Here is a 22,630-nt window from a genome sequence, read left to right on the forward strand (position 1 = left end):
GCAGTTACAAAATTGTGGGGGGGGTTTTTGGTGTTGTTTAGCTTATTATTGACAAAGGTTTGCACACATTTGTAATGGAAACGCAGCTAATGTTGGGCTCACAGCAGAACAAGCTGGACCTTAGTGGGAAACGACCAATCATTCAATGGCAATTCATCTAAAAGAGCCAGAAAGTATTACATCTAAACAAGTTAGAATGTTGTGCAAAGTGGAATATTTCTTGTCTGTCATCTTATGTTTTTTTTTTTACCTGTAAGCAATAGCCATTAAAATTGCAAAAAAAAAAAAACATAGCGTGAAGTATTTTGCTCTATGCCTAATGAGTCTCTATAAAATGACCGGTTCACTTTCTGAGATAACTCACAAGAAATATTTCACTCTTATTTTTAAATGGGGGATAATTACAGGTGACAGTGCCTGTAAAAATATTCATACTCAATTTTTTTAGTTTTTTGTGTTACTGCCACAAACTTCAGTGGATTTTATTAGGACAGACCAACACAAGGTAATTTTAAATTGTGGAGTTGAAAGAAAATGATAAAAGCTCTTCTAAACATCCCTTGATCCGTTGTCTACACCTGCGTGTCTGGTGGTCAAATCATTTTGTAGTAGGGCAAAACTACACTACAAATAGGTTTTCGTTACAATGTCGTTACAAAACTTACAGTGTTTAAAATCAATAGATCAGAATCTGATCGATCTGCAACAACCTAAAACTCAATGTAGAATTTAAGCCCCAGAGTTTGTTGGTGCCTACCTCCATCATGATCTACTGAGTTTTAGTTTATCTCATAAAATCCCCAAAAGACAACTTGAGGCTTGTGTGCACATAACGTTTTTCAAAAGTTGAAATGTATGAATGAGTATGAATGTTTTTGCAAAAACTGTTTCACAGTCCAATATCAATGTTCGGTAGATGTTTGATGGAAATCTGGGCCCACAAGAACTCTGCCGTTTCTGGCAGGTATTAACAGATTGACCCAGCTAGGAGCTATCCCTGCTACCCAACTGGGTCAGACTAGAAGGTGTTCTTAAAACAACTTAAATGGACCCTACACAGAGCCCAAATCAACCTGCCTGACCAAAACCCACAGGGGGCCCATATTATGGGTGCACTGATAAATCGGCCACAATTTCCTTAACTTTGGGACATCAGTGATCAGCTGATGTGAAGCTGATCGTTTCTACCGATCTTATTGACCTCAGCAAAGGTCTGAAAATCAGCCATGTGAAGTTTGACTGATAGACCCGCCCACCAGCTCACATCTACAGTACATGTGATGTGAACTGGTCACCCCGCTGTTGCCAACTTAACAACATTTCAGATAAAAAAAAATGGCCTAATTAGAATCAGCAGGTCAGGCTTTTTAAGGATCGGTGATCGGCCAGAAATCTGCAATCGGTGCACCCATAGCCCATATCCACATGTTGGTGGAGGAAAAGTAGGCTACTGCTTAAAAACAGCCCGGTTCATTTCTACAGCTGTCATTGTTAAGGCAGAGGAAAGTCCGCTAGATGTAGATGCATGGAAATAATAAATATGATAGTATAATATTGATATATATGCATTTCTTTTTTTACAATAGAACATTTAACATACAATTTAAAAGGAAGTGAACAAAAGTAGGAGCACTGTGTGTGCTGGAGTCATCATCGCAGAAGTTAAGCATGGGTGAGAGCTTCAGTCTGGGGTTTGTTTGCATAGGAGTAGTTTGACGGTGACCTGCCACTCACTCGTGCCTAGAGCTCAGTTAATACTTGTGACACCTCGCTTCTTGTGGAGAGAGAAATGTACAACAAAGTGTCTTCAGGTGTCTTTGCTGCCGCTCCCTTCTCATATGCAAGCGGAAGGGAGGAGGAAAACCTTCAAATATAGCTGCTGGTTTTGATCCACGGCGTTGTGTACAACCCAACCCTCCCTCCCTTCCCCCATTCCCATTCGACTCCTGTCTGCCAAAATGCCATAACACACACAAAAACACACACAAAAACACATCGTACAAAATAACTCAACTACACAGACTTCACAGAGAAAAACTAAACTTTCAGTTTCTGCTTGAATGCTTAGAAATCTCAGCCAAAACAACTAAAAGCACAAACATAAAAGTCAGGAAGACAACTTTACAGATGCCATATGGCAATCTGTATATCAAGATTATGTGTGAAATAGAATTTAGGAACTAACTGATGGGTAATAATTCTCTTAAACTGTTTTATTCATCTAAAAGTTTGTCCTGGTTTTACTTCAGTTGTTTACTGCTCATTGTCCTGCCTCCACAAATCAAGTCCTGCAAATTGAAAGCAGAGGGTTTAGTTCTACTTTCAGCCACCAGGTGTCAGTGTTTTTCTTATGCTATCAGGCAAATAAAAAAAGTCTTTTGTGGGTTAAAGCCTGCGTGAAGGCAAACACAGACACACCTAGCGGACCCACTGGGTGCGTTCTTTAATACAGCCTTTATTACAGCTGATCACATGACCAGCCGGGACCAATAAGGATGAAGGAAATGGTCGTTCATAATGTTCACTCAATAAACAGCAAATATAGGAGTAGAAAAACACCAAGGATGATTTCATATCTAACTGATTCCTAAATGTGTTTAGCTAATTTAATGTAGTGAGCTCATTATGGCCTGACAACAAAAGCGAAAACATTAGAAACACACGGAAATGCATCATGAAGATCACAACAAAGAGGAAAAAGTCTAATGTCAGGCCTTCTGTCTGCAATGAAACCTGAGTGGAGTTAACAATCTCTCCCACACTTAACCTTATTCAAACCAAATCAAACTGGTGTCAAACGCCTCTGCAGCAAAAAATGTGTGTTTGTGCCTTTATCATTTTAAAGATGTTAATGAAAGTTGCAAGAGACAAAACTGGTCAACTCTGCTACATTTGTGCTGCTTTTGTTATGAAGATATTGTTTTTAAAATTTAAAGGTGCTGTGGTGGTGCAGGGGTAGAGAACCACACACAAAATTATAATGGGACCAAAAACCTTTTTAGCAGCATAAACCATTACAAATGTAGCACAAGTCATTGACCGATTTTGTTCTTATTTGGTTAGTGTGAGGTAGGATTGGTTGACCTTTCAACGATGTAAATCCTTCATATCCTCAAAAAAAAAAAAAAAGAACAAACAAAGATTTCTGCTGCATAAACGTTCCACACCAAATTTGTTTGATTTGAAGAAAGTGGAGGGGGTCAACTTCACTCAGGTTTGCAACAGTCCAGTCAAGTAGATAGGAAGGCAGCTGTGTGACTTCAGGAGAGCTGATTGGATATGAATCCTTACTTCCATTAACTTCATGGAACAAAAATGTGTGGCAAAATTCCTCTTAAATAAACTTCTGAACTGAAGAATAATCTTCCTGCTTCTTCCCAACTGCACAAATAATTGGTCCAAGAAAAACTGTTTTAGTCTGGAAGATTCAGGGAAAAATAAGAGAGGAGAAAACGCTCTACATTAGAGCTCCTAATTATGAAATGCAAAACATCTGCAGGGCCGATCTGAAGTTTACATAAACTCACCGGGTCTAATGATGTCATATGAATTTTGGACTGTAACTGTTCTGTTTGGGGTTGTGTAGTGTTATGAACATTGGTTGGCCTAGGCTCTCTGGTTGGTGAGAGCGTAGGCAATGCAGAAGATTTGCCATGGCGCCCTCTGAAGGGAAAAGCCAAAAGCGACGGAGCGCTGATCCAAACGTGTTCTATTAATATTAAAAACAGGAATTTGATGCACAACTTTTAAATATTCCACACAGCATCACAATTATATATGCTGGCTCAAACATATACATATACCCAAACTGATATTTGGTTTAATGTCTGTCAGAAAGTTCCAGAGAAACCACAAGGAAAGCTGATAGAAATACGTTAGCGTAGGAGCACCTTTAACAATATCACACATTTATAAAAATAAAAATTACTGACTTTTTTCCAAACAAACTGGATACGGGTTATCAGAGATGGGCACAGAAAGGATTAATAAGAATTAATCAGTTATTCAGTGGAGAAACTCTTAAGACTTAAGTCAATTAAGCAGTTACAAGATAAATATGGATTATGCTCAAAAGATTTCTATAAGTACTTACAATTAAGGGATTACCTTTTTATCACACAAAGAATGGCCTACCTTGAAACAAAAGGTAAACAAAAATTACCTTTAGAAATATTTCTGATAAAATGTGTAGAGGAAAATAATAAGAGGAATATTATATCTAATCTACATAAACATTTACAGATGCATTTCTCTGACAATTCTATAGATATAAAGCAAAAGTGGGAACAAGAAACAAATATTATTATTGAAGATGAGGAGTGAGAGGAGGTTTGTGAAAAAGGTTTTAAGATCACCCAAAGTCCAGGTTGGAAGGAATTTGATTGGAAATTAAGAATGAGATTCTTCAAAACACCTTTCAATATTTCAAAATACGACAGAAATGCCACAAATTTGTGCTGGAGGAACTGGAATCAGATTGGGGATCACACTCACATTTTTTGGGACTGATTCCCAGTACTGATTCCATTCTGGCAGGAGGTTCAGACAGAAATGTAAAAAATATTTAAGTTCACGTTACCACTGAACCCACTGCATTATATATTGGGTTTGACCTCAGGAGAAAATATTGGGTCCAGTTACTACAGATTCTGCTACTGGTTGCAAGGAAAATGATAACTCTGTCCTGGCTCAAGCTTTTGCCTCCCACCCTTCAACAATGGAGGGTGAAAAATTGAAGAATGTGTATATAATGGAAAAGATAACAGCAAAACGTTGTGTAAAAATGGACATCTTTCTGAGTGTATGGACCCCAGCTATTTCCCACTTTGGATGGCCACACGGATAAAGATGCTATGGGTTATAAAAAGCTGTGCCAGGCCCCTTTGAATGTCTCTTTTAAAATGGAAGACACTGGATATGTACACCTCCCTTTCATGTGAGCCCATGAGGACCTTTCTAAGAAATGTCAATTGCCAAAATGGATTTAAATGTTTGCTGAGCTCCCCCTTTTTCTCTCTCTCTCTTTTTTTTTGTTGTATTATGTAAGTGCATGTAGAAATATAGATATGTATATATGTTGGATTCATAATATTCTTAAATAAAGAATGTTTAAAAAAAAAGAAATATGTTAGCTTAGTTTTAGGGCTGATTGATTAATCGTTAACTGGAGTACATGGACTCAAAAAAATAAAAAATAGACTAAATTTACTTTGCAAATATATCCTACCCAGAACTCCTCTAGTGGCACAGTTTTACCTTCACCTCTTATCAAGAGATATGGTTCCATTCTGTGCCCCCCAGACGAGACTTGGCTATTGATTGGTTCACCGGCTGCGGGGCCGGGTACCAACACGGGTCATCTCCCAGATCTTTCAGGCAGAGGAGCGTTTAGACTTTCTCAATCTCCATCATTTTGACCGGCAGCGTCAAAAACATCCTGTCATCATCTGTTTTTCCCTGTCGATTTTTAAATGACATGCATAACAAATTCAACTGCATTAAATATTCAACAAGCTGAACAGATCACACATCAAGCAGATAAATACATGCGACTTTTTCTCTGCAGTGACAAAGAAACCACCAACTGTGGCCCCAATACGTACAAAAACACATTGAAATTAAACGATTGCAACTGAATTATGTTCACTTGCTTGTGCTTTGATGTTGATCTGATTGGACAGTGGAATTACAAACGCCACTTCACCATAGTTTTGAAATCTGGGAACATTTCCGGAAGTTTGCGGTTTGGTATGACGGTGTACACCCACTTTGAAGGCAGAACTCTGGTCAATGCAAACACAACCAGGGCAGGAATAGGGTCAGCCAGGCCGAGCTGCGGTCAATGAAGAAGGAGGGCTACCAAGTAATTCATCAGTTAGTTTCAACTCATCAGCTAGATGGATGAATGTGGAATACACCATTTGAGTGTGAAAAAGAGTCACTTTTGTATCACTTTTCCAAAAGATAATGAAGGCTAACATTGGGTTTCTGGACAATCCAAATGTTAAACATGTGGAAAATGTTTGGATTATGCTCACAATCCAGCTCTGTGCTTGGAAACCAACAGCTTTCAATAAGCTGGACCGATTCTGGTAGGAAGAGTGAGTTATGAAATAAGCTGCTGCTGGCAAAACAAATCATGTGGTTTCTATGCAACTTGCTAAAAAGACATACTTCATCTAAATACCAGTGGGGGTGCATGCACATATGCACTGTATGATTTTGGCTCTGTAAAAAGCCAGAATAAATCCAAAATTTATTGAAGTTAAAAACAAATATGGCATTCATAGTGTTAATAAACTTAAAAGATTGAACATATTAGTGGTAGTAAAGAACGCACCCTTTATCTCTAAATGTGGCCAAATGAGGCTATTGACAAACAACTGTTTGTCACATTTTGGCAAATTTGTCCCAGAAAAAAAAAGGCAAAAGTTCAGGTGACAAAAACTCACCCAGCGTTTGTTCCAGCTCGTTGCAGACGGGTTCAGCGCTCAGTGCAATTCTGGTAGGTTTGAAAAAACATGCAAATAAAAATTCATACATGCACACACACTCTTACACACTGTTGGTAATAATTAAACCTTAAAAAAAAAATAAAAATCTGACATTAGGCAGTAACAGTCTCAAGAATCATATTTCGGGGGGAAGGCAGGGTAATTTTAGCTGCCCTGTACGTAATGCGCACGTTACATCTGTGTTTAAAATACTAGTAAAAAAAAAAAGACCTTCAAAGTTCTGATGGTCCGAGATAAGATGGGTATCAGAGCAAAGTTTCCAGCAGCACAAACATGAAGAGTCTGGCCTCCTGAAACTACCGTCATCGCCGGCAAAAAGCGGAACCCCCAGAAGGTGGCGCTCTATAAAGACGACTGCTTCTCTCGCTCTCCAAATCCAGGTTGAGATGAGTAGGATCTAAATATACAAAGTCTATATTACAAAGCTTCCAATAAACTGCGTTTTAATATTTCCCTGCACTGACATCAGCTCAACAGCTGACGTTTCCCCCCCGCTGTGTGGGAACAGGAGTCTGTGGGTCATGGTTGCATTTAGGTGGACAGGGTTAACTCCAACACTCCTTTTCTTCTGATTAGACGACGGAGACGAGGATGAAGTTCTGCTCCACCACCGTTTCATTGCATCCCGTTGCTCCCATGTGTAACAATATTTCGAGTGACATCAACTATCAAGGTAAACTCCGAAAGTCTAGCAAACGAGCAAGAGAACAAAAAAAAAGAATCAAATAGAAAAAGGTGCTATATAATATACATATACGAACACAGCTGCAAGTCGTCCTGCTGAGGAACGTTGCATTTATAAGTGCCATGATTCTCAGTTTGCGTGATGCCTTCACTTCCCTTTTGCATTTTGTTTCCTTTAGTTTCACCCCACAAGGCAGAACTTGTCTTTTTTTTTTTGGCTCCCATTTGTGTTTGCCTTCATGTTTCAGACAATAAGATGACAGATGAGAGCAGCTTCGAACGGAGGAAGGCCAAATTGGAATGACGTCACCTAAGATTAGGGGTCCGACCGAGGCGAGGAAGGCTGCTGGGTGTCGGTTAAAGATGAGGAGTTGCATCCTCTGCTGGTTCCAAAGCAGGGGGTGAAGGGTCAAGTGGGGCAGGTGGTCTGGAGGCGATTCTACGGCTCCTAGTAGCGGTGTGTCTGATGGGAGTACTGGGAACTCTGCTGGGACGATGACGAGTATCCCATGGTACTTTGAGACTGAGTGGACCCTTGGACGTTGCTTTGGTAACCGAGCCGGGAGCTGGAGTGCTGTGATGGTGAAGAGAAAAATGGTGTTAGAACAACTGTAAATACATTCCACTCTGATTTCAAAGCTGTCAGTTCCAAAAACAAAGTGACAGAGGAATAAAAGAAACCATATGACTAGTTTAACTCATACTGTCTGATATTCTGTAGTTTGTCCAAAAAACAATAATTGGCTTTATAAAATATGAATCCGAGCCTTATTTGTTTGGTTCTTTATGAATATTAAAAAATATATATCATCCTAAAGCTGCAGAGTTATTCACAGCATTCCACAGGCCTGTGTGCTCCAACCAATACTTTTAAGCTTTCTATTTATTTTTTAATGTATTTTCCAGGCAGATAGTCCCACGTTAGAGCACAATGAAGTAACTTTGTTACCTTCAGTTGTTCTAAAAATGCTAGACATATCAAAGAAATATGACTACACGTCATAGCCATATCTTGCACCTTGACAATGGCGTCTGTCTCTTTAAGAAGCTCCTACCCTTCAACATGTCATCACAACGATGCTCCTCCATGTCGTCCATTGATGCTGTTTGCAACGGTTGTTATAAACTCTGCAGAAGTGCAGATTTTGAATATCGGACTGGACTTTGACTGGGCCATTCTGTATTATGTACATTTTTTAAAAAGTCATCCCACTCATCCCTTGGATAGTGAGTACAATGTTTCCCATTTCTGATAACAGCACACTATTTGTTGTCATAATCTTGTACAGTATGTCATTATTATTATCAATTTATTTTATTAATATGTACTAATACAGCTCTGGAAAAAATGAAGAGCCCGCTGCACTGAGCTCCACTGAAAACCTCCTGGTTCTTCCACCAAATATTGATTTCTGAAACCTTCCTGAGTTGAAACATTAGTGTTGTTGTTTTATTTGCATTATCTGAGGTATGAAAGCATTGCAGATTTTTCATTATTTTGACCATTTCTCATTTTCTGCAAATAAATAAAAAAAAATCTTTGCTTGGAATTTCAGACATGTTGTCAGTAGTTCATAGAATAAAAGAACAATGTTCATTTTACTCAAACATATAACTATAAAAAGTAAAATAAGAGAAACTGATCATTTTAAGTGATGTCTTAATTTTTTCTAGAGCTGTATATATTTCTAACACTTTCGATTATTTGATTATTAACAGCTGTAACACCTGACGTTCCCCACTGTCTGATAGTAAAGGCTGTTTCTATTCTATTCTATTAGATGAATCTCCTGTACTTTTATTCCACTGTAGCTCTGACTGCACTCATTGTGCTGTTCACTAAAATATTATGTTTCTGCATCAGATTGCATGTAGTTAAGCTCCACAAAACACCAAAAGACATTTTACTGATGCATCAACATCAGTGAGTTTTAAATATTTCTATTCTTCCTGAGTGAAATCAGGGTGAAACGATTCATGACTTCCTTTGGCCTTTTCAACCTCGATTCCTCCCAGAGTGTAGGAACATGGCTCCCAGCCGGACAGAAGAACAACGTTCTACGATTTGGGTAGGAAGCCTTGTGAGGTCAAGGTGGTAGACGGTATTTGTTGGGACTTAGAATATGATCAGAGAGGCGCGATGAGAACCAGATGTTGCTTTGACGTGTTGAAAGCAGAGCCACTGCTCTCCTGCTGTGTCAACATGTTTCAAGTTTTAAATGTGGACAACTTGGTCAAAAAGAGAACTTAAAACAAACTAAAATCTCAGAGTGAGTTCAGTCATTCTTCTGGTGAATTTTTATTAAATGAATCCCAGATTGTTTTCCTGAACATGGCAGTACTGAATCAGATTTTCCTTCTTGCTCACATTATGCCTGCCCCTTTGGAGAGATCACTGTTTGGACCAAGTGATCTCACTTTGGAGAGATCACTTTGTTGGATTTATAGTTGATAAAAACCCAACACTTCGTCTCCTCTTGCTGGGATGTTTACACTGTTTCTAATGATACGAGCTGTCTCCGGCTTATTTATCACAGCGGCGTTGCCTCGGCAGCCTTTCATCGAGGTTTGTTTTCTTCATTTCAGCTCAGCAAACTTACGCCTAGATGTCGCTGCTCCCTCCCAGATCTCTGGTCTCGTTGACGCAGTGATAAGGGTCAGGCCAGCGATACAGCAGGCGCCCAAGTGGACAACAGTGATTTCTCATCAGCGCTGTCAGCAGGACGCTGCGGAATGCTCCAATCAGCAGCTGCTGCTGTCTGCTGAGTGAATGCGAGGCTGCTGGAGCAGACCGAGTCCAAACCAGCCACAACCTCATGCCTTCACTCAGTGGCTTTTACACTGAAAGGTATACTTGTTAGCAGGGTTAGAATAGTTGTGGGTTTTTTCACTACAGTTTAGTTGTTTAGGTTTTTTTTATATGTGACTTTTTGTTTGACTAATTCAGTTAGTTTTTATTCCTGGTTTTTAATAGTTAAGTCTTGTTTAGTTTCAGTTTAGTTTTGATTAGTTATAGCAGGAGTTTTAGTTTTTTCCTACTTTGGTTAATTTATAGGTCTAAAAGGTCAAAGTATTTTATTTGTGATTATGTGTACATAAAGTTTACATTTTCAAAAAATGTACTCAATTATTGTTGAACAATAACTGAATCTGGCGTTTTCACTCAACTTGCTGACATCTTTTTGCTGACTGGTGTAAACAACGCCAGGAGGAACACAGAGTGCTGTAATTTACTAACAGCTGACGTAAACTGTGTGCGGGGAGAAAATTAATTTTACATCAGTTCAAAAGGCTAATAAATGGATTCAGAAACACAAAAACAAAGGATATTATAAATATAGTTTTAGTATATTTTAGTTAGTTTTATAAACACAACATAATTCCAGTTAGTTATAGTTTTTCCCCATTAATTATAATCTTTATTTATTTCAGTTAACAAAAATGTTTTCTTAACTTCAGTTCTTGTGTTTCTGTTTATTTAGACTAACTGTAATAACAGTTAGCAGAAACATTACCAGTTGGTTGTCAGTGCCGTCTGTCAGTGCTTAGACCAGGGGTGGGCAACTCCAGGCCTCGAGGGCCGGTCTCCTGCAACTGTAAGATCTACTTCAACACACCTCAGTCAAATAATGAGGTCATTAGCAGGACTCTGGAGAACTTGACTGAATTTAGGAGATGATTCAGATGTTGGATTCAAGTGTGTTTGATCAGGGAGAAATCTAAGAGTTGCAGGACACCGGCCCTCGAGGACCAGGATTGCCCACCCCTGGCTTAGACACGGTAAACAAAAACTAGCTTAGCTTTGTAGTTTCTAACTGGCCAATCAGTGACTACGTGTCAGTAAAGCATAAAACGTCCTGATTGCAGCAGCCAGCTGATGGTTTTTTTGTGCATTTCTCAAAAAAATCTCCAGAAGCACACCTGATATTCCGACTGTAGCACCCCTGTGCCGGAGGAAGCCCCAGAGGGCCCGATCCGAGGCTTCTTGTTAGGCGGGCCCTGGTCCTGCCCATGCTGCATGCCGCCTCCCCCGGCTGCCCCAGTGGCCCCCGTGGTGCCGTTGGTCTGAGCCGAGCTCTGCTGGGAGGGGGCCTGCTGGGCCGCTGCCTGCTGCTGGGTCTGGGCCTGGGTCTGGCCCGTCGTCTGCTGGTGCTGCTGGGTCTGGTTCTGCAGCAAAGAGGTGAACATGAGAGAGGCCTCAGAAAACTGGACCGTGAGATATTCTGGATCCTGACTCCCGGCGGACCTCCTTGTTTGCCTCTCTATCTTTATCTTTCTGTCTCGCACCTGCGACCCACTTCTTCCCTGAGATAATGAAATGTTCTGTAGGGAAAACCGTCTGAAATGTTTTTCACTTGTGAATAATTTTGTTCCCACTGCAGAATGACGGCCTTTGAAGTGTTTGGAAAAGGATTTCCAAACAGGAGGGCGGTAGTAATTATTTGTCTATGATCACAGATACAGAAGCACTGATATGAACATTTGGGTCAGTACTAATATCAAGTATAAATATTGCTGTTATGGTCTGTTTTTTTTATACCTAAATTACATATATCATAAATATTTCACTCCCCTTTTGACACCTTTAAATAAACAACCCCAGAACGGTAAAATATCTTAGCCCCCAACATTCCCCTCCTTTCTTCGTCTGTTCTTATGTTTTCTCTGCTCTCTGTTCTTATGACACATATTTGACAAATATATGAGAAGTTATGTAATATGTATGGAATATGAACAACTTGGTGCAATTTCTGGACAAACAAACAAAAAAAACTACCACACTTCCCCACTGCTTCTCTGCTTCAGTTAAACTCCCACAATCCTTTGCTGCATCACTGCCACTAACACATGGCCAAACAAACACCACATGACCAACCTCCAGAAACAAACAAGGTGGAAATAAACATCGGTTGTTAAGATCGGCCAAGTTTTATTTATCGGATCGATACGATATATTAAAAAATGACTAATATCAGACGATACAGATATTAGTGCTGATATGTCAGCACTAATCACAATTGATGTCTTCCTGCCTCTGCATTGTTACCACACTTCTCTAACCTCCATTCCTTTTTTCCTTTATCAGTACATCAGATGGAAAATCCTTCTGATTCTACATCAGAGAAATGTTTCTTTAAACCAACAACCACCTCTGATGAGGGCTGCACCTTTTCAGCTGCTCGCAGCGCACCGACCTCCACCTCCTGCTGCGGTCTGTCACTGCATGGATGGTGCATTCCTGCCTTTGACAAAGTCACAGCTGAACCCTTTCAGTGATATATTACACTGTAAAAATAACTGAAAGGCAAGAGGAGAGACTGCAGATTCTAACAGGCTCCAGATTTCTCAGAACCCGTTCCACTGTCGCAGTGTGTAAGAAACCAAATCTGTGCTTTTTATGGCGAGAATGTGGAAGTCTCCACACACATCTGGTACTTTGAAATATATGCATAAGGCTGTGAAGGGATCAAACTGCCGAAAGGCCCCAAAGATTCCAGAATCAAAGTGACTTCTGGGGTTCCGTTCTGGGGTTGTCAACAAACATTCTGATGAATTATTTTGGTTTAAAGAAGCCAGAATTATGTTGGACAAATCCATAATTTACTGATCTTCATTTCTTTGGAAAATCTTGAGTTTATAACTTATCACAGACCAACTTTTTCTTTGTTGTTGTCTTTTTAAAATCAACAAAATGATATTTTCCCAGCCTCAACCCAGGGCGTTACAATATTACTATGCTGGGATTGTGAACATTAAAAAAAAAAGACAGAGAAGCATCATGTTCTCAACTCAACGCTGTCAACCAGTGTCAGAAAAGTCCGCACTGCTGAAACACTGAATTCTATAAATCAAGGCTGGAACCTATTTAGAACCTATATTCTAAAGCAGGCGAATCCCACTACATTAGTGAAACATATCTGAATGGAACATGGAGTACAGGAACAGCATACAGTACAGAATAAATTACCTTGTCTGTTTTCTCTTCAGGCTCATCTTCGTTAAGAAACTCTCGCTTTGGGTAGGGGATCTGACAGCCAGCAAACACACTGGAGAAAAACACATCAGGTCCTCACATAAAGCATTTCTGCACCAGTGTACATTGGCAACACAGGAAGACATGATGAAAGGGAAAGAGGGAACCCCCTCCCCCCACTACTTGAGGAACAAGTTTTCTTGGGCTCACTCTGTGGTTGGTAAAGGCTCCTCCAGGAAGTAGGCGTCCTGCAGAGCCTGCTCCGACGTGATTCGCTTGGTGGGGTCCATGGTGAGGAGTTTTTGGAGCTGGGGGGCAGAGAGCAGAAAGTGTTACATCCCTTTCATTGTTGTCATGACCTTTTAAATATTTTAAATGTCCAACATGGTGAAAATATGAGGCTGGGCAAATTCACATAGAAACACTCATCATGGTCAAGAATATCATATTCAATTCAATTCAAAAATACTTTAATTTATCTTAAAGGGAAACTAAATGTTGTCTAGCTCTACTAATGCGTCTCATTTGCTTTTACTGCTCCTCTTCAACTCTCTGTCTGGCCGTTTGGTTAAAAAGCCCGGTAGAGAGACGCGGGAGTCTGCAGATATAAATTTTGCTCATTCTTTATTACCTACTCCAGAAATTAATATTAGATTTTTTTTTTAAATGCTAATGATTTACTTGATTTTTTGTCTAGAAAGAAGTGATTATGCAACATAGAACTTTTTTTTGTTGATATTTTAAAAACAAGAGTTGAATAAAAAAATAAATACTCTGTTGTGAGGAGCAACTGCTCCTTATGGAGCCTGAAGCTCAGGCCCCATACAAGCAAGTGCTGTTTTTGAGTTAGGCTATGGAAATAAATTAAAAACTAATGTCAATGACAGGTCCTTGTGAAGACACAAAAATATATTGATGTGCGTGTGTGTGTGTGTGTGTGTGTGTGTGTGTTAGTTACCAGGAGGAAAACCTTGCTGTCAGGCTTCACTTTATGTTTCTCCATGTACTTGATGAGGCTGCTGTTTGCATACCTGTTGTGATGAAAACAAATGATCCATATCTGGTACGTTAGTTGATTGGACATCATCCTGAACTCAGAACCTCTTCATCAAATTCAAATTCAAAAACACTTTATTGATCCCAGAGGGAAATGAAATAAAATGCTAAATGTAATAAAGGTTCACTCACGTTGTCCTCCTGAAATCCTTCTGCAGTGTAGGATACTCTGGCATCTTTCTGATGTCCTCCCAGTCTTTATCTGCACACAGAGCAAACATGTAGCTGCTTTAGGGCTAAAACTGGTCATATTAGCAAATTCCTCTAACACTTGTGTCTGTGTATTTGTGTTGCCTTTTTAACACACAATGAAAGCTAATGTAGCTAACTCCACAGCAATGGGGTGGTTTGTTTGAAGCTGTGGTTGTGTGTTCTGGATGCAGACCTGCAGGGAAACCCATGACACTGAATATCCTGTCCAGCTGGTCATGGTGGAAAGGGTTGCTGGTCTTGATGTCCTCCTGGCGACAGTGGAAGATGGGCTCCGACGTTAGCAGCTCCGCAAAGATGCAGCCAATTGCCCAAATGTCTGACGTAAACACACACACAGTTTTTAATCAATGTTGCTTTGATTACAACTTTGAATCAAGTAGATGAAGAAAGGAGATGAAAGGAATGAAAATAATTGCTAAGTATTCCTTGGTAAAATGGTGTGAGGAATTTTAAATGTTACATATGTTGCATTTATTGATTTATTTACTGTTCATCGTTTCAGTCTTACCAGAACTTGATCGACAAGTTTTGTGTTTTTATTGACCATTGATTGAAGAAATGGAATGTTAGTGTCATGCCCTGTAGTTAAGTATCAATTGTTGTTGTGTTGTTGTTGTTTTTATTGACACTTGCTGAAAAATTAATTACCAACTAGGACATTAATGAAGATGGCTGAATTCTGAATCTAAACATCTATTTTATTTATCCAGTGTCTCCAAATCGAACCTACTGAAACAACGGATATCTTTGTCAGTAGGTGGCGATAAGATCAAGATTAACATCAAATTTTAGAAGATTCTGATCATAGGTAAAGATTACCAAAAAGCATTTCATTACAATTTTCGGTTTCTCAGTAAAATCTCTGTTTACATTTCAGCAGAAGGTTCAAATGCTACAGGAATTTCTCAATTCAGCAAAAAAATCTGTTAATGTGAAAAGAGGTGAAGTTCTACTTAAAGATTTAACTAATTTGTCTTTTAATTTATACGAAGAAGTCAGCCCCTTTTACGTTTGACTGATTTCTGCAATATAATGACAGTTAAATACAGTTACGTAACATAAATGAAGTGAATGCAGAAATATTCATCCCCTTCAAGTCAGTGGTTAATGGATGCCCCTTCAGCAGCTCGCCTGTTTATGCCCCACAGTGACTCAACATAAACCACCAAACACCTGCCTGTTTCATATCTCAATCCTGAGATGAATCACACTCACCGATTGCTTTGGTGTAATGCCGGGCCCCAAGGAGCAGCTCAGGGGCCCGGTACCAGAAGGTCACCACCACGGGGTCCAGGTCTGCCAGGGGCTTCAGGGGAGAGTTGAAGAGTCTGGCAAACCCCATGTCAGCTGTGTGGTGTTCACAGAAAAGACAAGATGTGCTGAGCAAACAAAGGAATTATGTGACAGTGACATGAGTGAAGTATGCTGTGATTCTCACATGTGACATTCATCTAAAGCCCTCTAGAAATGTTTCAGACACACTAATGAGTCTGTAAAACGGTGCAGATGTCCAACATGACCTCTGCCTATCAGAAGAGCTTTGAAATTTAGAGACACTTCCTTAAAATGTTGCACAAAGAACCTTTTAAGGAGATGCACTGAGAACTTGTAGCTTATTGTTACATGTGAGGCATGTAGCAATAAGTAATAAATCAATTAATCACATGATAAATTAAGATTATTCAGTAATTCCATTTGCATGATTTGTTGTTTTTCTCTCAACTTTTTTTCTCTTTGGATTCAACTAGCCAATCTGAGGGACAGTTTGTTTACAGAGATGTCATAATTCATTTTATTTGCTCTTGCTGTTGTTTATTTATTTTGGATATTTAAAATGTCTTCCAGTTCCAGTGCTAAATGTTCACTAGAATTGAAAGTTTATTGATCTTTGAGAATGTTTTCCTGCATCATCATGCTATGGTCATTGCATTAATTGAAAATGGTCTCAAAACAACAATATTATCATTTATTGCAATAACTTTTGTTACATTTGTTATTGTGACAGACATACTTGTGGTCAGTCAATGTTTATATGGACTGGCTGGATAGAAAGTTAAAAAAAAAAAATCGCCATTTTGCACAGTTGAATGGTTGCCATAGAGATTATAGGATTTCTCAATCAAAGCAAAATTTCAGGTATGTTTTTGATAAAGGAATAAGATTATAACATAATATCAAGCTCAAAAAAGTTGATTTTACATATTACTACCCCTTTAAGGAGCAATACAAATCTCCAAAAAAATGGCATTATGTCCAAAAAAGTCTGATTGGTGTATGTCTAATTTAAAAGCCTTGAAAATAATTGTACAATTCGAGAAGCACAATCCAATTTGATCAGTTTCTTTTATCAACATAGAAAACTGAAGGTATAAACTAACTGAGAACAAAGTTATTCCCATTGCACGCCTCCTGACTTCTGATCTGGTCGCCCCTGGAGCTCAGCCGGGCTCAGTGTGTCCAGTGCAATCCTCCCTAGCAGCGGAGCTATAGAGTGTGGCTGCACTGGTACAACACCTTCATTCTATTAGTGGGAGGGTTTAAAAATAGATTCCAGTTCTGCAGTATTACCCTCCAACAGTCTCTTGCCAGATGGCTTATGTAACACTGATCTGGGTTCCCGATTTAAAATCCCAAAGGAAGGGTTAAACAGCGACAAACCTTACTGACCCACTGCAATGATGATATCACAGTCTCTGGATTGTATTTCAAACAGATATGAAAACACAAAAAGTTGTTACCAATTTTAACTCTCCCTCGTTCCGGACCTTCTCCCATCACCAGGATGTTGGCTGGTTTCTGTACAAGACAAGGAGAGCAAACTTTAAACACCACAGAGAAGGAAAATGCTTGTGTAGAAAGCAGGCTCAGACAAGATAAAGCAACCCTGGAGAAGAGAAGTTGTAGGGTCCAACATAAGCTGCGCTCCCATCACAAAAAGAGCACAAAACTTTGTTGATATTTGTTGAGAGCTGAAAAACAAAACACAATTTTGCTATTGCAGTGTTTCTATTAAACAAGAAACACAATTAAAATCACATGATAAGTCATTAAAAAACATTGTCCTCCCACCACTTCCTGTCAACTTTGTCGTTTCCGACAGTAGTGATATCCAGTTGTTGATAGGTGACTCATGACGTGAAAGAAGTGTTTCCATTGTTTTGCAAGTGTTTTGCAAAATACACAAATTTTTATATGGCCAAAAAACCACATCATCCTAGTGCCAAAACTTTATATAGAAAAACGTAACTTTTTCAAAATTGCTGTGTTTCCATTAAGCTAATTTATCTTCAAAATGGTAAACTGCGTGATTTCATGGTTACATCGGCTCATTCATGCAGGGATTGGTACCTCTGACCCTCCGAACAGGCTGCCTGACTGGTCACTAAACTGTGCAACCACATGACCGTATCAAACACAGATGGGAAATGAGGTTAAACTCAGAAGTACACAGCTGATCCCCAAGGTTTAGGTTAGAAACTAAACAAAAACCATTAATTTGAGGGAGTGTAAACTGTTATTTTGCTTCATATGTGTATTTTTTTTTAGCATAAAATAAACGTAGCGGTAAGCGAAATAAACAGTCATAATACAGAGAGGTCATGCAAACGCCATTAATTTTTTTTTTTTCCTTTTACCCTTTTTTTGACCCTTGGTCATTTCTTGAGATTTTTATCTTTAAGGTTTTTATCTTTAACGTTAAGAATAAGATGGAAAAAAATTATGCTTAATTTAGGCTTTGCACACACATAACCGTGTCATTAAAAAACAAATATCTCCATTATATCATTAAAAAATGATAACATGGTACACGTGGGATAGGTTTCAGAAGCGTTTTTATCTGCTTGAACCCACACCAACCATTCCGTAGTATTGTTTTAAACATACCAAACCCATAGGGAGTTAAAACCTATGTCAACCAATCAGATTGCTTCAAAACAACCACAACTTCCTGTTAGGAATTTGTGTGGTGAATTTTAAATAGCATATTAAAATATAAAGTTACCAAAACACAAAACGATGTTGATTGCGAATCATGTCAAACATTTACGTGAATATAATGGCAAATTATTTGTTAGACTGTAATGCGTGGGATTCTAAATCTCCACTTTCCTCACATACATATAAAAATCCAAATACAGAGATTTCTCAAATCTCCACTTTGTTTTCATAAGTAATTGTTTTTAATTCTATTAAAAGACACCAAAATACATAAAATTATGTATAAAAAAGTATTTCTGTACTTTTCAAGACTTGAAAAATGATCACATTTTGCTCAATGGGCATATAGGAAAAAGAACTTTTCAGAACATTAACTAAGAATGAATGAAAAGCAAAATACTATGTTTAAGCTAACATACTAAAATGAATGATCATTTACGGCCAGAAGGAAAAATATTTTCTATGCTTTTTAATAGAGTTCCTAACAGTAAATGTCTGAAGGTCAAATTTCACCATTAAACTCATAAGTAAAGTGAGTTCAAAGAGTCACAAAAGGATCCAGTCTATATGTTTTAGATAATCACTGCTAAAGGAGGACGCGGTATCTGCATCTATATCAGACACTATAGATCACTAGAATCCGCTGAAGCTCCCAGGATGTCTGCACGTACATGAACCCACTGACTTCCCAGACACCGACCTGCCTGGCAAACACGCTGTGTTGCTATAGAGACGGCACTAATAAGGAGGCCTATTATTCACGCCCACCACATGACCTGCTGCGATCAGAAAACACAAAGAGGAGCATCTCTGAAAAGAGCTGACAAGTTCAAGCTCACCGGCTCATCTTTGGCGTTCCCCATGTATTCTGTGATCAGTAAATGACCTGATGGGTCTCTTTAACTAACACAGAACGGAACAAATCAGATCATGTGGACAGTAAGCTGAATAAAACAGCACATAAAAACTAATTACATAATTGCTCTTGCATTTAAACCAAGTTAAAACCTATGAAATGGATTGACAAACAACTTTTTAAAAAATGAACCAAAACAGACATTTTGTTTTGAACATATCCAGGGAGATTCATCATTTCCAGTTGGTCAGCTTTAGAAATGGATCAGGAGCTGAGGGAAACCCTTCTCTGTCCCTGCGGGGACACAGAAACTCAGTCCTTAAGGGACATAGCCGCTTTTCACAAAGCCATCTACATCTTTGTCTTCACAAATAGGCCAACCAGGAGCCAGAAGCTCACTAAAACAACTGATAAACAGAAAACACAAAAGTCTATAAAGCAAATGTATCAAAAGTCAAGGTAGTTTTCCCCTTCCTGCTTTGCATGAACACATCAGCCTCAAATGGTCATTTTCGAGGGGGTTTGTTCCAGTTAGTACTTGGATAATAGATTTTCGTGCCCTGCAGTTTTGTGTTATATCTAGGAGACCAGTTATATTTTTACTTTTTCTTTCTTTAGCTATATTTAGTTTGCTCGTGTCTCCTTTCTAAGACCCACCATTGATTCTGCTTTATTTGATTGGACACAGAATGAAGGAAATTCTGTGTCCAATCAGATAGAGCATGACACCTGTCGGTTAGCAATGACATTCCATCAGTGTTTAGATTGCTTAAAGGGAAGGGAACAATGTTTTAATGTTTACCCCTGCTCTCTGTCTTCTGTTGGCATGGCGTATGAAGACACACTGTCTTTAGTAGATGTGCTCCAGCATCATCTTTGTGGAAGCCAATAAAATAAAATGTGTAATGTGATCACTGGCTAAGTCAAAGATTTTTTGGTGGAAAAAAAGTACTATGCCAATTACTTTGGAATATTGGGACACCATATTTACTACATACATTCACCACTGCTTTTGATTCAAGTACTAATTTGCAAATACTGATTACTTAACCTCAAAATATACTGTGCAGATGCTCTGTCTGCATCAACGAAGATTCCCTTGACTTGGAATGGCAAAAGCTTGGGTTGGCTTCAACTGAACGCAGTCTGGCTTATTTTGGGAATTATTTAACAAACATTTTTTTCTGAATACTAACAGGCTGAGCACAGATTATTAGTATTTTTAGTATTATCTTAGATTCATAGATTATCGTGAAGCATGTAGGAAGAAAATGGATAACCAAATTCCGACGCAGTAGCAGGCTGTACATTTTATATTTTAGATGTTCAAACTCATTTGGCAAAAACAAAGAGTTTTGCCAGGTTATTATTAGGACCACATTGTGCCTTTTTTTTTTTTTTTAATATGAGCAGCGTAAGCAGAGAAATCCAGACACCATCTCCCTAGCTGCTTGGACCTGTTCTTCTGGTGGAATCCCAAAGTGTTCGCAGGCAGCTGAGAAACACAGTCCCTCCAGGGTGTCCTGGGTCTTCCTGTGAGACTCCCACTGGCTTCTCACCTTAACTCTGAGGGACAGCCCAGAGACCCTGCAGAGAAGGCTCATTTTGGTCGCTTGTGTCCGCAATTTCATTCCATCATTACCCAACACTCATGACTACAGATAAGTGTAGGAACATAGATCAGACAGTAAATTGAGAACTTTACCTTTCTCTCATCACCACAACAGACCGGTACGGCGTCCACATCACTGCAGATGCCCCACCAATCTGACTGTATGTCTACCACTCCATTTTTCCGCTATTAGTGAACAAGACTCCAAGATACTGAAACTCCTCCACTTGAGGCAGGACCTGTTAGAAAAATTATTCTCTAGGTTCATTTACTTATGAGTTTATTTTACGAGTTATGTTTTCATATTATTCTTTTTATATTATTATTCTCATATTATTATTCTGTTTTATGTGTACTTAACTTCTCTCTTTTGTAGTACTTTATTAATCTTTTGTAGTACATTATTAACTTTGTTTAGGATGTTTCCCTGGAAGCTAAAAACGTTAAAACATTCATGTGTTATCAGCTTCATGTGAAACTGATTAGTTGCGGTCAGCCACGTGCCCTTAGGCATGTCCACAGAAGGTTCCAGAACATAAAGATCGTTGGTCAATTTTTTGTGTGACTGTGTGAAGAAGCCCAACCTCCTTTTTCTATACATAATAAAGAGAAATGCAGAGAAAGATCTGGAAGAGTTGATTCCAGACAGTGTTTGACAGCGAGTTTTCGCATCTGTTTTCAACTCTCCTGTTCTGCAGAAAAGTAATTTGTGTCTCTGGTTGATTCTTTGCAGGTTAGGACATAAAATAAACCTATCAGGACCACTACCAGACACAGAGATTATTCAACCCATAAAAGTCGGGTGCAACAAATCCCTGTAGCCAACTCTAAAACACTCTAGGCCAAGGATCCTCAAGTTCAGGCCTCAAAGGCCAGTGTCCTGTGTCAAACAATCAATTTATTAGCAGGACTCTGGAGAACTTTGCTGCATACTGAGGAGGTAATTCAGCCATTTGATTGAAGCGTATTGAACCAATGACACATCTAAAAGTTGCAGAACACTGGCCCTAAAGGCCTGGATTTGACAAAAAAAGAGAAATATGTAAACCACCAAACATTATATTTGGACTTTACAACTGTAAGCTGACCAACTGGATACGCAACTGGTAGCACATGTATTTCTGTCCAGAGACAGAAATACAGACAACGGATGGTAATCACATGCAACGTCTTTGGATTGTTTGGTTGCCAGATGTCCTGGTGCTCTCTGCAATGACATTTCTAAGGTTATCAAGTTTAAAATGAAAACTATGACTGTGATTTTACTCTAAAAAAAATTATAATATTTTAAGTCATAGATGGGTTACTATATCGGTCTAAACTTTACCATTTCACAGATGCATCATTTTTCAGTGACACTCTGTCTTACTCCAGTCATCCAGGTGAGCTGTGATGGTTTGTAAAGCAAAAGACCTTAAGCTGGGTCACCTGCTAAGTCAATGTAGAGTAGTCGGCTCCGCATGGCCTGGATGCACTTACATAACCCCCAAGCCACACCGAACAGCTGGCGGGGGCAAGAAAGGAGGCAGTGGGGGGACAAACAAATAGGGGGATGGGCACTGTGCAGCACTGCACTGCAGAACACATGCCTGTTCCCAGACAGCCAGAGAAAACTACACAGCAGCACAAACTGAAGCTTATGTAACAGCCCAAGTACTGCAGCCGTGAAGGAAGTGGTGGTAGAAGCACTGCTCCCCATGGAGACATAGAGAGCTGGAGACTATACGGCTGCAGTGTCGCTGCTATCCTCCAACTCCTCAGAGGATTTCTGATATGGGCCT

The 22,630-nt window shown here is 39.2% G+C and overlaps 1 protein-coding gene across 1 annotated transcript in view; it reads right to left on the reverse strand.

Annotated features, from left to right (window-relative positions):
• Positions 1-239: 239 nt before the first annotated feature.
• Positions 240-22,630, reverse strand: part of cdk19 (cyclin dependent kinase 19) — a 54,075-nt gene continuing 31,684 nt past the window's right edge. The window contains exons 5-13 of the mRNA XM_028040148.1: positions 17,181-17,238; positions 15,658-15,789; positions 14,615-14,758; positions 14,362-14,431; positions 14,132-14,204; positions 13,384-13,481; positions 13,168-13,246; positions 11,121-11,366; positions 240-7,773 (exon numbers count right to left, since the gene is read on the reverse strand). Coding sequence (XP_027895949.1) covers positions 7,648-7,773; positions 11,121-11,366; positions 13,168-13,246; positions 13,384-13,481; positions 14,132-14,204; positions 14,362-14,431; positions 14,615-14,758; positions 15,658-15,789; positions 17,181-17,238 — 1,026 coding nt within the window. The 3' untranslated portion in view covers positions 240-7,647. The remainder of the gene's footprint in view (positions 7,774-11,120; positions 11,367-13,167; positions 13,247-13,383; positions 13,482-14,131; positions 14,205-14,361; positions 14,432-14,614; positions 14,759-15,657; positions 15,790-17,180; positions 17,239-22,630) is intronic.

Source organism: Xiphophorus couchianus, chromosome 15, assembly GCF_001444195.1.
Source record: "Xiphophorus couchianus chromosome 15, X_couchianus-1.0, whole genome shotgun sequence".
Lineage (NCBI taxonomy): Eukaryota > Metazoa > Chordata > Actinopteri > Cyprinodontiformes > Poeciliidae > Xiphophorus > Xiphophorus couchianus.